This window comes from Mustela nivalis, assembly GCF_964662115.1.
Source record: "Mustela nivalis genome assembly, chromosome: 8".
In the NCBI taxonomy this organism is placed as follows: Eukaryota; Metazoa; Chordata; class Mammalia; order Carnivora; family Mustelidae; genus Mustela; species Mustela nivalis.
Window position 1 is genome coordinate 110321580 of NC_139027.1, and position 17214 is coordinate 110338793.

The 17214-nt window shown below is 44.3% G+C and overlaps 1 protein-coding gene across 1 annotated transcript; it reads right to left on the reverse strand.

Moving 5' to 3' along the window:
* Positions 1–208: 208 nt before the first annotated feature.
* On the reverse strand, positions 209–15959 carry LAMP5 (lysosomal associated membrane protein family member 5). The gene is made up of 6 exons (XM_082744372.1): positions 15695–15959; positions 14984–15156; positions 14479–14610; positions 14249–14354; positions 12639–12827; positions 209–1069 (listed from the first exon to the last, which is right to left on the reverse strand). The coding sequence occupies exons 1-6, from the start codon at positions 15756–15758 to the stop codon at positions 891–893; spliced, it is 843 nt and encodes a 280-aa protein (XP_082600498.1). The 5' UTR covers positions 15759–15959; the 3' UTR covers positions 209–890.
* Positions 15960–17214: the final 1255 nt, after the last annotated feature.

Consider the following 17214-nt stretch of genomic DNA (forward strand, 5'->3'; position numbering starts at 1 on the left):
ACTGTTTGCCAAAATAAATCCATGGGTTGTTTTTTTTTTTTTTTTAACCTGAAAAAACAACCTCCCTCTTTTAGCTTCCCTGCCCTTTCTTTGCTTTCCTCTTTCAGAAATGAAAGCCCATCTTCACCAAACCCCTCACTTCTCCGGGTGCCAAAGAAACCATGTTAGAAACCATGTTGTCTTCTTGTTTCAAAAAAGCAGCCACATGTTAGACAGTAGTGTGTTTTAATTCATTTTGAAAAACAAACTCACACGATTGATTCTTCAGGTCCCCTTACTTGGACCTGACATACTAGAGCCCAAACAACTTTGCATAGTTACATTAAATGGGGTCTGTGCTGCAAAGTCACTGGGTGCAGGTAGCAGTGAAACATTCCCAAGACAATCACTAGACATGCAGGATGCCAGCCAGAAGCATGGATCACTTTCAGGGATCTTGCCGTAGGGAGCATGAGGCTGTATTTTGTGTGCTGTATAAGGTAGGCCAAGGGAGCAAAGCACCCCCTATTTCTCTGAACCTAAAGGGGTGTCTTTCCAAAAGAAGTGTCTTTTCATCATTAAACTTCAGAGCAAGATACTCCTCTGAGTTGTATGTGTTGCTTCTTGGAGACAGAAAGCCAAGCCACCATGAGCGTGAAAGCTGGCTGACCCCTCCCTCCTCATTCCCCAGTGTGGAGAGAAGATCTGCCATTCATCCCATGAATCCGAAAGAATCCCTCCCACCATCCCTGGGTTTAAGCATGGATGCAGGCCAAGCAAGCCTTGGACACCCAGGCCTGTTGCATTGTAGCTATGTTGGTGTATCCCATGTACAAGGTGGAAAAGTGCTTTGTTTCTTTACCTGATCCAGCTGGGGGAGGGGGTCTCCGGGGCTGCCTGCCTAATGGCCCCTAGCCCATGTGCTTATACTGGGATCGATCCCTAGGGATCTGCACCTGGTTGGCCGTCATTTTGTGGTGGATGTGGTAAATCGCCAGTGTTACCACAATGACAAGGCCTAAGATGAGTCCCAAAATCAGGGGCAAGGTTTCCTCCAACTGTTCTCGCTCATCCACCGGGCACTTATGCTCTGAAATGGGAAAGAAGAAGAAAGTGATCAGCTTCAGTCAAGATCTTTTTAATCACAAGTCCTCCTCTCAAAGCTAAAATCCTTTTTAGTTGGAAGTGGAGGTGAAAAGATTTCTCGACGAACATTTGGGGAGAACTTTTACTTAGACATAATGTTTCTCTGACCAATGATAAGAATGTACCACTTAATATTTCTGCACACTGTAAAATTAAAAGGCATCAATTAAATAAGGCAACATTCAGTCACTGGATTCCTGGCAGGTGCCAGTGAAACACCCAGATGATTGATTTGCACTTTCAGAGCTTCAGCGTTAAACACAACCTCCATTTTTATTGCTGGCTTAATTTTTTGACTTTTTATTGAAGTGTGTGTACACATAGAGAATTGCACACACAGCTTTCAAACAGATTGAAAATAACGAGTGTTCATAATGATGTGAAGGCACTGGAACTCTTATACCTCCTTGGTGGAAGATGCTACAACTACTTCTAGGAGCTTCTAGTCAAGGGAAATGTACACCTATGTTATAACCCAGAGTTCTAATCCTATCTACCTAAGAATAATGAAAACATATGTACACAAAAAGACTTGAGCACAAATGTTGATGGATACTTTATTCACAATAATCTAAAATGGAAACAACCCAAATGTCCATCAAGGTGGAATGGAAAAACAGACCCGTCTATTCATACAATGGAATATTAATCAATAATAAAAAGGCATGAGCTATGGCTATACTTAACACAATGGAGGAATCTCAAAAACATTATATTGAGTGAAAACTCTAAGACACATACTCTAAGAGCACATACTGTACGATTCCATTTATGTGAAGTTCAAGAACAGGTAAGTCTATGGTGATTGAAATCAGAAAAGTATTTACGTATGGGGAACAGGAAAGGGAACTTGCGGGTATGAAGGAAATACCCTATAGTTTGATCTAGGTAAGGGTTACATGGTTGCAAGCCGAGGTAAAAATGCATCAAGCTAAATACTTCAGATTTGTTCATTTTAGTATATGTAACTTATACTACAACTTTAACAAAAGAAAGTGCAGAAGTTGATGGATTTTCACAAGTGAACATCCCATGTAACCAGCACTTAGATCAGGAAAGAAAATGTTACCAGCACATTGGTGCTGATTCCATGTTACACCCTTATCCTCAAGACAGTTTAATAACCCTATGCTTCCGTTTTTACCTAGAACCAGAAAAGCAATTTTGGAGAAACCTGGGGATCACACAGTTTGTAGATCAGAGCAAAACTGCATTCTTAGAGGGAAACCTGGGTGGCAAAGCAGCTGACTCTTGATTTCAGCTCAGGTCCTGATCTGAGGGGCCTGGGATCGAGCCCCATGTCAGGCTCTGTGCTCAGTAAGGAGTCTGCTTGAGGATTTTCTCTCTCCCTCTGCCTCTGCCCCACCCCCACTCTCTAAAATAAATAAATAAAATCTTAAAAAAAAAAAAAAAAAGCTTATTCCTAGAAACCAGGAGACATTTGCTCAGGTGCCTTTGCTCCTTCTGGGTAACTGGTGGCCTTTTCCCTGAACTTATAAGCCACAATTAGAGAAAATAGGCTTTGATTTCTCTTCATAAAGACCAAGTTTTTAAGTCAGGGTGACATAGTAAACATTTATTGAGCACCAACTGTGTGCCAGGCTGCTCCAGAATCCACGTTGATACAGTCCTTCCTCCCACTCTCCTCAGCCCAGCAGAAAGGAGTCTAAGGTAAGAACCTCAGGAATCTTTTCTATTCAGTAGAACCTAGAAGACTGCAGGCAAACATACAACTTTGGAAAAGCTGTATACTTCACATGCTTGGTTTCTAAATTAACTTCCAGTTCTAAGAACAAAGATTGTTTCATTTAATCCCCCTGGCAACCCTATGAGATAAATAGTATTGTACCCATTTTACAGATACGGTGGAGTGAGGCTAAGTCATTTGCCCAGGGGAAATGAAGCCCCAATCTGAATTCCAACAGCCTAACCCAACAGCACAGCAGGATGGCACTTAGCTGAAAGGAGCTGGGAGGAGAGTTGGGGTCAGGTCCGTAGCAAACCTGAGCTACTGGCATGTAAAGGCTACAGAATCACAGGGTGGGCAGGAAGGAGGGCTTCTGGGCTCCATGGCTCTACATACCGCTCACCTAGGTATGTTCAGTTTCTGAGAATTCAGTGGGGGTACGTATTTATTACTAAGAGGTAGGAGGGTACTTTTGGAGGGGATGGGTAAGTTGATTTTTCTGGATGGTAGTGATGGCTTCATAGGTGTATTCTGAAGTCAATTTTTTTTTTAAGATTTTATTTATTTGACAGAGATCACAAGTAGGCAGAAGGGCAGGCAGAGAGAGAGGGAGAAGCAGGCTCCCTGCTGAGCAGAGAGCCCAATGTGGGGCTCCATCCCAGGACCCTGGGATCATGACCTAAGCCGAAGGCAAAGGCTTAACCCACTGAGCCACCCACGTGCCCTCTGAAGTCAATTTTTATCACATCATACATTTATGTATGTGTGGCTTATTGCATTTCAATTATAACCTGAATAAAACTATTTAAATAAATAAGTAAACATATACATACATGCATTCCCCAACTGAAAAAAAAAAGATATTTTTACAAAGAAGATTTTTAAAAAGACATTTTGGCAAATTCAGGGAAATGTTAAGGACCCATTATTAGCACTGAACTGAACCTTTCTCTATTGCAACCAGAGGACTAAAAAGAATTAGTAGGGAATTCTCTTTTTCACTATTTAGTTCAGCTCTAATGAGTCCCACACTTTGGGCATCGGCCTGCTGTCCAATATACCCATTTCTCCAGGGAAAAATCTAGCTGTCATTATAAGGTGTACCAGAGACAGTTATGGGCCCAGAACTCCATACCCAGAAGACTGATTTTTCCCCATGATACCATATTGCCTCTTTAAAGAGAAAAATGAGTAGAAATGGGGTTTCCTGGTGCAGGGATTTTGTTAACAACAAAGGCTATTTGTTTTCCTCATAACAACTGTTGCCTGTGTAATGTTAATGTAGACTTTATTTTCTTCATTTTCTATGTGCTCCTTGCAAACTTAACACCCTGACATTCATAATGTACCCCTTTCAAGCACACTTGAGCTTATGCTAATGTGGAAAATTTGGGAAAGCACCTAGGTCACCTAAGGATGGGGTCTGGTTGCCAGGAGAACTAACCTTTTGATCAGACAGTTGGAAATTCCATCCCACTCCCTTGATTTACAGGAAGGAGAAAGTGCCTGGAGATGGGGTTCAACTACCAATGGCCAGTGATTTAATCACTCGTGCCTATGGAATTCTCAATAAAACCCCAAAGGATGGGATTCAGAGAGCTTCTGGTCGGTGAACACTTGGAGATTTGGGCAGAGTGGTGGGCTTGGAAAGAGCATGGAAGCTCCACCCTCTTTCCCAATGCCTTCCCCTATGTGTCTCTTACAACAGCCGTTCCTGAGTTCTGTCCTTTTATAAGAAACCAGTAATCTAGTGAGTAAAATGTTTCTCTGAGTTCTGTGTGCCTCTCTAAAATTCAAGGAGAAGGTCATGGAAACTTCCAAAAGCAAGGTGATCAGAAGTCCAGGTGATAACCTGGACTTGGAGTTTGTGTGTGAAGTGGGGGCGGGGAGTAGTCTTGTAGGAAGGAGCCCTTAACCAGTGGTATTTATGGTACCTCTAGAGAGACAGTGTCAGCAGTAAGTTGAACTGCAGAACACCCAGATGCTGTCAGAGAATTTCTTAGTGGTTGGAAAAAACATCCGCACGTCAGAACTGGTGTATGAATCATACTGCCCAAAGTATTATCTTTAAATGGATAATAACTTTGGTATAGTAACGGGGGGAATGACATCCCATATCCCATCCTTTAAGGAAGGCACTGGAGAAAAGCATAATGTATTCTGACAAAGAATATTATGGTTAAAAAACTATTGTGATTGACTTCTTTTTTTGGTTTTGGTTTTTGTTTTGTTTTAATTTTTAATTTTGTTTTAATTCTAGTATAGTTAATATACAGTGTTATATTAGTTTCAGGCGTACAACAGAGTGACTCAACAACTCTATATATTACTAAGTGTTCATCGTGACAAGTGCACTCCTTAATCCCTGTCACCCAGCCCCCCACCCACCTCTCCTCCAGTAATCATCAGTTTGTTCTCTATAGTTAAGAGTCTGGTCTTTTGGTTTTTTCTTTCTTTGTTTGTATTTTCTTAAATTCCACGTATGAGTGAAATTGTATGCTATTTGTCTTTCTCTGACTTATTTCACTTAGCCTTATAATTGTGGTTTACTTCTTAAGAAATATTTTTTGTTGTCTTAGGAAAAACCTGAACTAAACACACCACAGAAAGGGGTATATAAAGGTAGTATTAAACTATAATAATAATAATCATCATGGGAAAATAATAAATAATAATAATTTTAATAATCATGAGATAATCATGGGAAATAATAATAATAATTATTATTATATTTATTATATATAATTACATTAATATAATTATATTTATTATATATATAACTTATTATTATTATTATTATTATTATTATTATCATCATGGGAAATAAGGGGATGCCATGGGGTCCCCTTAAAAACAATAATAATAATCATGGGGGGATGTCAAAAATTATCATGAAAAATACTGAATCCCCATCTTCAGCCACCCATATCTACTAGGTTGTCAAATAAGGGGGAATTCATGAGTCTGCCATCCCTTATCCACCATTCCAAAACCCACAGAGCTCTGGAAGCTCAAAGTTCTCTGTATTACTCATTTGGCAGCAACACTGGACTTGAACCAATGTCATGATGTTCATGATTCTCATTGTACTTAGAAGTTTCACCAGTTTCTCCAGAGGGAAGAGAGAATAATAATATAACTGATTGCAGGGCATGCCTGGACTCTTCAGGGCTTTTCCGTAATATATGGACAATAATATAATATCGTCTTCCTAAAATCTAAAGTCCTGAACTCATCTATCCCCCCAGGAGTTCTAAATGAGAGGCTGTGAGCCCATAGATCATAGATCACACTCTCCACGTTCAGGCTCAAGCTAATGTTTTCAAACTCTGCTTCTGACCCAGAGAGGGGAAAAATGTTTTACACTTGAACTCAGAACACAGGTATATACACATAACTAAAACCAGAGCTTCACAAAACAATACATCTCCTGACCTTGTGCATCTAAAAATTTCTCCATGCCAGTCTATTCTCTTTTACGTATAACGGTACTGGCCATGACCCACTAAGACAGGAGGTGCCACCTTTTTTATACCAGTAATGATGAAACCATCACCCTTTTTCAGAATCCTGCTTACAAATGCAGAACCACATAGGACTACAAAGGAAACAGATACACTGAAATTCAGCTATCAAAATATCTTTAAATAAGTTGGGAGAAAGTCATGTGTGTAATCCTTTATAAGTACACACACTGACTGGGATAAAGTAATGAGAAATAATGAGTAATGAGGAGTATCAAAGTAAATGCAAAGTAGTGAGAAGCATCACTGTCACTTTGCAAGGTCTGCACCCATGAATGTGGGATTAAAAATACCTATGATTTCTCTTGGTGACAAGGTTACCACTATTTATTAATTATTAATTAATTATTACCACTAATATTACTGCAAGTTGTTATTTTCATTTATAATTGAAAGGGATATTAAAAGTTAAGATGCAATTTTTTCCCATTAAAATACACACACTCCAGAGTATTATCCACAGCCCCTATGGAATCCAGGATTAAGATTCTGTGCAATTCCTTCTAAAACAAGGAAGGCCCTAGATCTCTGCCTGGGAGAAGAATATTCTTTGGCTTTGCCTACACTGAATCTGGCTTTGCATGCTCAGAGGCCCTTAACTCCCGGTTCATCTCCACAGGGTTTGGGGTCCCTCATGCCTCTGCCCTGGCTGGGCTCAGGGCCCTAGAATGGCTTATGGCTGGAAAAGACAAGAACCAGTCTAGTCTAGTCATGGGAAAGAACCAGATGAAGACAGAACAGACAGCAGAGGGTAATCTGTTGCCAGTTGTCAGTGGCCAAATAAGAGTCCCTCAATCATAAATCTAATGCCCCCACTAAAATCCTGATTCATCTTAGGTTCTGTTATTTAGTCCATGTTTTTATTTATTTATTTACTTACTTACTTATTTATTATTCATTTATTTGTTTGATGACCACCATTTTTTGTGTGTTGGATGGTTTGATGACCATCTCAATGTTGTATTTACTCCCAGAGGCTGTCCAACTACCAAAACTCTTCACTGCATCCTAAATGGACAGCACTGAGATGGGCAGTGGGCAAAACGGCAAGCTGCCTGCTTTTTCAAGCTCTGTTAACAGCACAGACCGTTCCTGTTCGAGGAAAGGACAAATCTTTTCCTGGCTGGGCTTCCTCCACACTGACAGGGCAGCTGGAGGGAGGGGCTTACCCCTCTTCCCATTTTCTCTGGACTGGCTCTAGACTCCCGTAACCTCAGCAAAATGTATTTTGTAGACTGAGAGACTGTTAGCATGAGTACCCGAGGCTGAAGACAAGCAGATCCTCTCACCAAGATGTAAGCACTAGCAAAAAAAAAAAAAAAAAAAAAAAAAAAAAAGATAATAAAAGCAATTATTGAGTGATGCTACTGTGCATGAGGCATATGGCATGGCAGGATAAGCTCATATATTCCAGTACCTAGGTGCAGCAGACCTAGACAGTGTCTTATTGCCTTGACATTCACTAGTCCCACATATTCCAGCAGGTTTTGCCTACAGGGCAGGTTAGAAGTCTAAGAAAGTCTACACCGCTCCCCAACCCCAGCAGCCATCAATGATGGATGGGAGTCAGTGAGTAAGTGCCATTTTCCCACTATCTCAGGCCAGATAGTCAGAGGTAGGTTCTACACTCCCAGAGATTCCAGCTGTGTAAGCCCCAGCAGCCACAGTGGACACCTGCTCGTTAATGCTCCTGTTACTGGTAGTCTTGCCTTCCTATCTCACCTCCCCACCGTCCTATCAGTGCTCTCTAGAATCACCTCCTAAATAAACCACTTGCACTTACATACTTGCATGGGATCTGCTCTTAGGAGAACCCAGCTTGAAACACTGTGTTCCAGGACAGCACCAGGAATACTGAATTCTACAAATGGCTCAGCTCCAAGGCCCCACATGAGGGCTTCACATCCCAGCCCTCGACATAGTTCTTAGCAGTACTTAACAGGATTATCTCCCCCTCGATGCTTACCCAGGAGATCCTGAGGAACAACCACCCAGGGTGACCCATATTTGGGCTGGTAGATGCTAAGTAAGCCACAGGTCAATACAAGGCTCTGAATCATCATCAGCTAAACCTTCCTGCACTTGAGGTGAGATGTGACAGCTAGCCACAGGGGGCTCTACTAGGGACTGGTGTACAGAGCAAGGTAAGGCCTGTTCATTACCGCTAAAACACAGATCTGGGTAAAATAGAGATCAGGTGGCATCTCCCAATCACACTGTTAGGAATACTAATAAAAACCTCACAAATTCAGGCGACCTGACACCCTTCGTAAAGGCGCCTCCACGTTCATGTTTTATTATAGCTGCTCAGCGGGAGGAGCTGAAACTCTGAGAGGATAAGAGCACAGGATCTGATCCCCAAAGCAGGCTCTTGCCCCAGCCCCAGCAGCCACCAGGAGGGCGGACTTCCCTAAGAACCCCACTTCTCTGAGCCTCGGTTTCTCTGCAGTAATCTGGGATCTCAGCGCCTTCTTTACAGGTTGGTTGGTTAGTTTGCTTATTTCTCCCCCTTGAGAACTGAAAAGGGACCAGCCTCTCTGTGGTCACTTTTAAATGCCTGTTAAACCCGAATCTTTCTTAAAGGGGAACAGAGACACCCTCTGCGTTCTGTATATGATTATATTAATCACATAATCTTCTGTGATTATGCATACGTAAAATTTGCCTTTCATTCAAGCCATTACAATTCTCGGGCTGATTTTTTTGCCTGTCAGTGTGGCATTCCTCATCCCAGCCCAGCCAGAAATCTTCTAGGGCGCTCAGAGGGACGCACTACAGGGACTTCACTGTGGAAGGACACGTTAATCGACCCCAACTGCGAAGCAGGAGGTGCCTTGAGCTACAGGCTGATCGTTGTCCATGAAAGTGTGTTGGTTACAGAAATGAGCCAAAGTAGCCTCTGTGTATTGGCCCCTAGATGGTTCATTCCTTCACTGTAGGCTGAGACCATTAGTTCGAAAGCCTGCCATGCCCAGCTCAAATTTTTACACATCTAGTTATTTAAAAACCAGCCCAAACAAACACATCTTCAGCTACTTGGAGCCTGCCTGCTTTGCATACCAAACCTCCTCACCCACCAGGTGTTACCTAATTGATAAGCGAGGGCCTTACAGGTGTAAGGCCTTAGCTTCCACTGCCCCTCAGAGCTCTCAGACCCAGAGACTCCTTAGCATGCTGCTGAGCCATATCACCTAGACACATATGCCCCCATCCCCCACAGAATGTCTTTTGCCCTCCTCCCCTTCCAGATGGTGGTCCCCATACATCTCCCTCTGGACAGTCTCATGCTCTGAGCAGCTTCCCCCTCATGCAAACCTGTCCAAGTACCACCAAATCAAACTTGTATGTTACTGCCTCTCCTTGATCAGCTCAAGGTCCCTCAAACCCCCTACAGTATTTCAAAGATCAGCAACATCCCCAGGGAGCTTGCTAGAAATGGAGCACCTTGGGTCCCGCCCCCAGACCTACTGAACCAGACTTGGCATGGTAACAAGATCACCACAGTTGTGCACAATGCAGCCGAAGATCTGTGTGCACACTGCAGCTGGAGACATGCTGGTCTAAGAGAGCTCTGTTGAGGATCAGGGTTGTAGCCAAGCTCAAAGCACTAAAGGGATTTATGGGATAGAGATGTCAACTTCTACTGGAGCTGCTTTCAGCCCCATGGGTATCCAGTAATCCATTTCACTGACCCTTCCTTGTTTTTCTTAGAGTCTATTAAGCAGGCAGGTGTGAAATTTCAGACTGTCAGTATGGCCCCCTTACACAGAGAATTAAGTACTTCATTGGAAACGCTTTGGCTGTAGGTCCTGCGCACACCTGCCAGCCACAGGCACAGACCCCTACAGTGAGCGTGCACACGTATGACCAGATACTGCCGCCTCCCTCACTGGAGTAGGGGCAACACATCAGAGCCTCCTGAGCTTCTATTCTGGGAAAGGGGAGGGGCAAGTGCCAAGTCCCAAAATAGCACCCCAAAAGGAATGCCTTGTATTCTACCAAATCAAATAAAATGATCTCTTACAAAACACAGTGGGGGGCAGGTGCTGAGAGGCACAGATGGGAGGAGCGGAAAAACAAAAGTGCCCCTGCCACACAAAGGCACAGGGATCCAGTGACTGATTCTGAATGAGGCTTGCCTCCTCCCAGGAGCAGGATCTTTGAGCCCCAGGGCACCCTACGGGAAGGGACATCCTAATTATTACCCAGAAAAGCCTGAGTGAGAAAAGTACAATTGGCTGGTGCTTAATATATCTGTATTTTAGAAAGTTCTATATGCTTACAAACTCTTGAAGTCTACCCAGCAACCGTGCCACTCCAGGACGGGGAAGTGGATAAAAACTCTTTTTCAAACAAAAGATGCCCATTAAGGCCATGCCGTGAACTTCACTGATGTTCAGGAAAATGCTTCTGGCCCTTACTCAGTACCCATTTATTTTCACTTTGCAGAGGATCCCACACATCAATAAGATTTGGTTTCTCAGTTCGCAAATGACTGTAAGAATCAATATGGAAATAAGGGAGAATGAGTGAAAGTGAGGCTGTGGGAAGGACCTAAAGGCAGCCATCATAGCACTAGTAGCACCAAAAAGTAAGGACATGCCTGCGAACCCCTAACCATTTGTTTGTTTGTTTACAAAGAGTAAATAGAGACTATACAAAGGCCCCTTATAAACTCACAAGTATCTATCAGAGGGACCATGGGGACTGATTCTACACAGTCCTAAATGTGCCTCCTGAATTCCTGGTCAGCAGTAATCATAGCTCAATTACATTTAATTATAATTAATATTTTCAGCTTAAGAAAGACACTGTTACATTTTAGAAATACTTCTATAATCAGATTTTTTTTAATGCAATGGTTTTGATACTCAGAGTTTAGTTTCACTTTTTCTGGAAGAGCCATTAAAATGGATCTCTTCCCTAAGTGTGTGGAAGTAAGTGTTGCACCGACTTAGAAAATATATTAAATTCTGCTTCATCTGACATTCAAGCATTTGGAAATTTCTGTTAATCGTGTCCATGGCTTCAGAATATCAATTCGGCCAGATTTCCCTGGGCATCTACAGTGTACCAAATGCTGTATTAGGTGGTAAAAATACAAAAATAAAGAAAGAAGTTGGGTCTTCTGTCAAAGACTATTTAACTTAAGAATGCCCAAGAGGTCCTTAATCATCCTGGTAGAGGTGCCGGTAGATTGTATTCAGTACACTTTGAGTTGGGAGGGGAATTTTATGAAAGCTGGATTCCCCGGGAAATGATTTAATGATTTGTGTATGATACAGATGGGGATTCCCTGATATTCTGTATATACCAATGGTTGTATTCACCTGGGGACCCCCAGCCCAAAGGAAGGTATCTATAAAGCAACCAGAATCTCTCCCCATTTCTTAATGACCTTCTCCAGACAAGAAAGAACAAATGAATTTAAAATTTTACTTACCCTGCATTTGCCCAGTGTAAATATGTGCTAGATTCAAATAAGCTACAGAAATGTGCCCAACCTCTGGAGGGCTGCAGAGAATCAAGAGAATGTGGACATCCTGAACCTGCCCACCTATATCCTGCCTGACCCACTTACAGAGACCAGCACAGACTGAGAAGAAGCCCTTCTCCACACCCCAGAAGGAAAAGATCAGGAACCCTCCCTTCCCAGAGCCTCAACGGGTTCCTCCCCACAAGGGTGAGTGTTGGAGTAGCACAGGTCTTCCTGAGTCTCTCTGTCTCTCTGTGACATGTGCAAGCATGTGCAAGGACACGCGTGCACACACGCACACACATCATCGACTACATTCTAGCCACACGAAAAAAGACTGGTAAAACCTACAGCTGAAGGTGCCTGAAATAACATGGAGAAACTGAGGCCTCCAGAAGCAGAGGACCTTTTGCAATCCAAGGCTCACTACAGAAGTACTTGAGATTTTAGCTGCTTTTTCATTGGGAAACTTGCATCAAAATTATATACAGGTTTTCCAAATGGACCCTGTTACCTCTCTCTCCATCAGGGTTCCTCTTTGATAAAGGATGGGAGGAAAGAAAAGATAATAACATAAAGAAAGGGATGGAGGGAGCAGGGAAGGGAAAATGAGAGAAGAAGGAATGGAGAGAAGGAGGAAAGGAGAAGAAGCCATCGAAGGAAGTTGATACCGTTCCTAAAATATTATAGCGAAAGGAAGTGTCATGTCAGCCTAAAGAAAATACAAGCAGTAACAGCCTGGGACCCCCACAGGTCCCTTTCGCCATGATGTCAGCCTTCCCTTGGCTCCAGCCTTCTCCTCCCACTGCAATCCCCACCAACCTACCTTCACTGAAGACAAAATCAGAGATGATGTCGAAAGGCTGGATGTGGACTGCGGACAGAATCATGGTGACTGTCTTCTGTGGATCACTGGAGGCTAGTGAAATGGATTGCTGAGCTTGACACTCATAGGACTTCCCAGCTGGGGTGACCAAGGCAGAGAGGCGATGGGAGTTGGCCGTGTGCTTCCCAGCTGCAGGGAAGACCCAGAGCAAATGTGAGGACCCGCTTTCTGGCAGAATCCTAACCTCCTAATCTCCTGTGCCAGAGAGCTGGCTCCTGATTCTCAGCTCCAGTCACCATTCTAATCCTCTGTGTTGCCTTGCAGGGGCTGGGACTCTGCTAGAAAATCAAGCAGTGACAAAGGACAAGTACACCCATTGTTTCATGAGCTCCTTAAACACTGATTAGAAATTTTTTGTCTGGAAGAGGAGAGTGGTACCTAAACATCCAACCATTTTTTTTTTTTTTTTACTATATAAACCCTGACAATGGAAATTCCAAAGAAAGAGTGACTTGATCTTTCACATTTCACACTGGTCCACACTGAATAAAATATCTTCCTAAACAAAGCAGGGCTAATTGCTGGTGCACTGGGCAGATGTCTTGGTACACACATATACTCTTTGGAGGTCTGCCCCCTTTTTCTCTTTTTCTGGCACATGTTTGTGGATTTTGTTTTGTTTTTTTCCTCTTTTCCAATTTTTTTTTTCCAGTGGTGGGAGAAGGCATCTACTGTATTTGGGGGAAGTATTTGAATTGATGAAGAAAAGAAAATGCTTTTTACTATAATGATTAAAACTGGTAGAAAGGGAGAAATGACATGAACATTCTTTCATGTGCTCAATAAAAATCTTTTCCCAACCTAGATGCCCAGGTGATGGAAGGCCTTACTAGGATATTAGACAGTTTATTAAATAAATAAATAAGTTAGGTAATTAATTAATTCAGGTGTGGTCTTTGATGGTGCCTGCACATGGGAACTTTATTTGGGGAATGGCTGTTGTTCTTGCCACGATATTTTTGGAGGATCTGGGTGCGTTGTGGGAGTGATGGGAAGGAAAAGCTAATAAATTAGGACACGTTCCGAATCCGCTCTGGGGTAGCTGCAGTCCATGACGGAAGATGGAGTGTGAGCCCTGGGGACAAGAGCAGAAAAAGATACTGGAGGCTATCAAATCCTGAGCAAGAGAAGCCACACGGACCCTTTCAAGTTTCCCCGCATGAGAAGAAAAACCAGGGTGCAGGGGAAAAAAACCAGCTCTGCCCTTCTCCGTGCTCCTTTAAAGGACAAAACATAAGAGATCGTCCTGAAGCAGCCAGGAGACCACAGGCTCTCCAGAGAAGGCTCATCCAGGATCAAGCTATGGGTGACTGGGTGATGGGCTGGTCCTTGGTTCCTTGCGCATGTACAAGGCCTAAGGCCCAGGGCACAGACGCACTGGTGCTCTAGCTTTCCTCTACGTTGGCGAGAAAGCCCAGGGCGGACGTGGCCTGGGAGTGCAGAGTAAGGATCAGTTTCCATAAAATTTCCGAATCTCTCCAGGGCTGTGCTCTCTGCAGTGCCCGCGGTCTCCCCGGCTCCCTTCCCAGCTCTGAGACCTCTCTACTCACCACTGACTGCGTCTTTAAAATGGGTCTTCTCCGAAGAGTCGTAGACAAACTGGACCTTGCTCAATCTCCACGTCGCCTCGGGTCCCTTGGACGCGTTGTGACTTTCCTGCCGAGCGGGGGAGGAGCGCGTCACTCGCCCCCACGGCTGCTCCGTGAGGAAACCGAGAGGCGGTCCCCGCCGACACCCACCCCGAGGCAGCACTGCCTCTGAGCGCCCCGCTCCGGGTTACCTTCACAAACAGCATTTTGAGTGCATAGGCGCGATCCACCCAGAACACCTGCAGCTCGGATTCGTTGTGGCCACAGCGGCCCTTCACCTCCGCTCCCCGGGTCAGTGAGATATCGGCCTGTTCCGTGATCAGCTGGGAACACAGACGCCCCGCACCCCCTCAGAGAGCCCGGCCTCCGTGGGGCTGTAAAGGGCAGTGCGTCCAAACTCGGGGTTGCACGCCTGGGCGCTCCTTTGCGCGCGCGCTCCCAGGTCCGGGAACATGCGGTTAGATGCTCTACGTGCAGACCCGGCCGTTAGGGAAGCAGAGAAAGGGGGTTTACTTTCAAAGCAGGCAGGGTGAGCAGAAGGCGTTACAAGCCGGAACCCCCATGCAGCATTCGGGAACAGCCTGCAGGGGCGCAGAGGGGAAAGGCGGGCGACCCAGGTCTTCACGGGGCCTTGAGGGAGGGTGCCCTTCGCCCCTGGAGCCCTAGGAGCAAGCCGGGAGGGAAAAGGTTCCTTACATCGACATAATTGCTGGCCCACACATCATAAGGGACAATAAATTTGGCTGCGAACTCGGCCATGAGACACGTCGTCCCATTTTCCCGCACCACAAATATATCTTTTTCAGGGTTAGTGGAAAGGCCTGAGAGATTTTCCACTTCTTGTTCTGCTGTGATTCGAGCCATTGTATCTGCGGAAACAACCCCCCCCCCCCCAAATCCTATCGATTCCGGGCTCAGCAAGCCCACGCGTCGCGCGCACAAGGGTGGAAATATCGTGGTCTGCGGGCTTTGGGGTGATAAAGTTCCTTGCCTGCTGCTGTGTGCTCTGCGAGCCGTTTCTCTAACCTAGCGCCGACAATTTTAACTCCACTGCTGCTAATTTATAATAAAAATAAAAATTAAAAAAATGTAAAGCCTTACTATTTTGTAAGGCTTTTTTCCTTCATCTTGGGCTTTTAATCCGAATCTTTCTTGCCAGTGCTCTGACCCCACGAAGCAGGCTCGCATAGCTTTGTGTCTGGGCTGTGCGGTACAGGTGTGTGGCCCTCTGGGGAATTCCCTGCCACTGGCGGGAAGGCCCTCCACCCCCACCCCTCCCAACCCCCAGAAAGAAAATAGCAAAATGTAAGGGCCACATTTTGACCTTAAGCTACTGGTTTTACTCTGCCTGTTCTATTCTCAGCAAATAGTGCACCCTGTCCTCGCGGTCTCCTAGACACTACTCACGGAACAGCATCAGGAGAACTCGAAGTCTGTAGACGCTGGGAAAGGCTCTTCCTCTGAGATCCATGCTCGCGGTGCAGAGAATGAGGCCAGATGTGCTGCTGCAGAGGCCGCCCGAGAGGGAATCCCTCAAAGTCGCCGCTGGAGTGAGCCGGGGTGAGCGAGGGGCGGGGGCACCGAGAGGGAGGAGGGAGGGAGCGCGTGTTCCCTGCGCGCTGGCGAAGACTTGGTGGCGGGTGCCGCACCGACCCGTGCAGGCTGAACGCGAGGAGGCTCACTGCGGAGGAACCGAGCGCGAGGTGAGAGAGCTGTCCACGGCTGCGAGTACTGAAAGGAATCCGGTGTGTTGCAGGAGTGATTGTTGTGCCTTAGCTTGCGTAGATAGCCAATGAGATTTTGGGGGGGCTAAAAATTTTCCCTGAGTCTGTTTCCTGTTCTGCAATTGCATCCGCAAAGATGATTCTGTCCGGAGAAACTTAACAACACTTAACAACACTCTCAGACTTATTCAATATCCCTACCAGGTACAGTTATTAGGTGGTGTAGATATCACATCCCTGGAGTCCTGGTTTCTGAAAATACATTTGGTTGCTGAAAGAAAATGGGAGAGCACAAATTGTTGCCGCTTCGGGGGAGGAGAAGTAGGCAGAAATAGAGAAGGAAAATGCTATGGCAACAGTTTCTTGCATTTGGAGACATCCCCTTCTCTCCCCTGCTCTCAATGAGCTAATGAGTTGAAAGTTAAATTGACGCCTCCCTAAATGAGGCCGTCAGTCAGTGCAGTAGTCTGGCTTATTTTCTGTTAGTTTTGCTCTCTGACTGCATGAGGGCTATAAACTCTGGGGTCACCTATTCTCCATATACTGCAACTTTTCGGCCAAGAAGAATGTAAGTGAACAGGAAGGTTGTGAGGGTTCTTTAGAATCTCCTAGGACAGTAATGTTATATAGTTATGTAAACATACACACAAGCAGATACTACTCTACAGCCTCTAATGGGATGAAAAAAACAAATACTACTGGGCTAATTCCTATATTTACATAAAATGGTAGCTTGCTTTTTAAATTTTTTTGCTTTGCAAGTCAGAACGAAGCTTTTTCAACAGTAAGCATGTTGTCCTCATCAATTGTATTGATGTTCAAATATTTTGTGTCTTGCAGGATAAGTGATTATGTGAGTAATCGGTAATACAATGTCATAAAATAAATAACATCATATTAAGGGGGAAATTGCAAAGTATTTTCATGTGTATTGCCAAATTTGATTCTCCCTACCACCTTAGAAGGTAGGCAAGGAAAGATATACCTTATTGTGGTTGTACCTTCCCAAAAATGAGGCTCAGAAGATTCAATGACCTTCCCAAATGTCACATGGTCAGTTAAAATTAAAATAGAAAAATCACATGTTTTAACTTCATAGGGATCATCTTCATTTTTCCTTATATAATACTTTGACTACAAAATATACCATATGTTTATTTCCATAAAATCCTTATTCAATTACCAAATGACAAGCTGAAACCC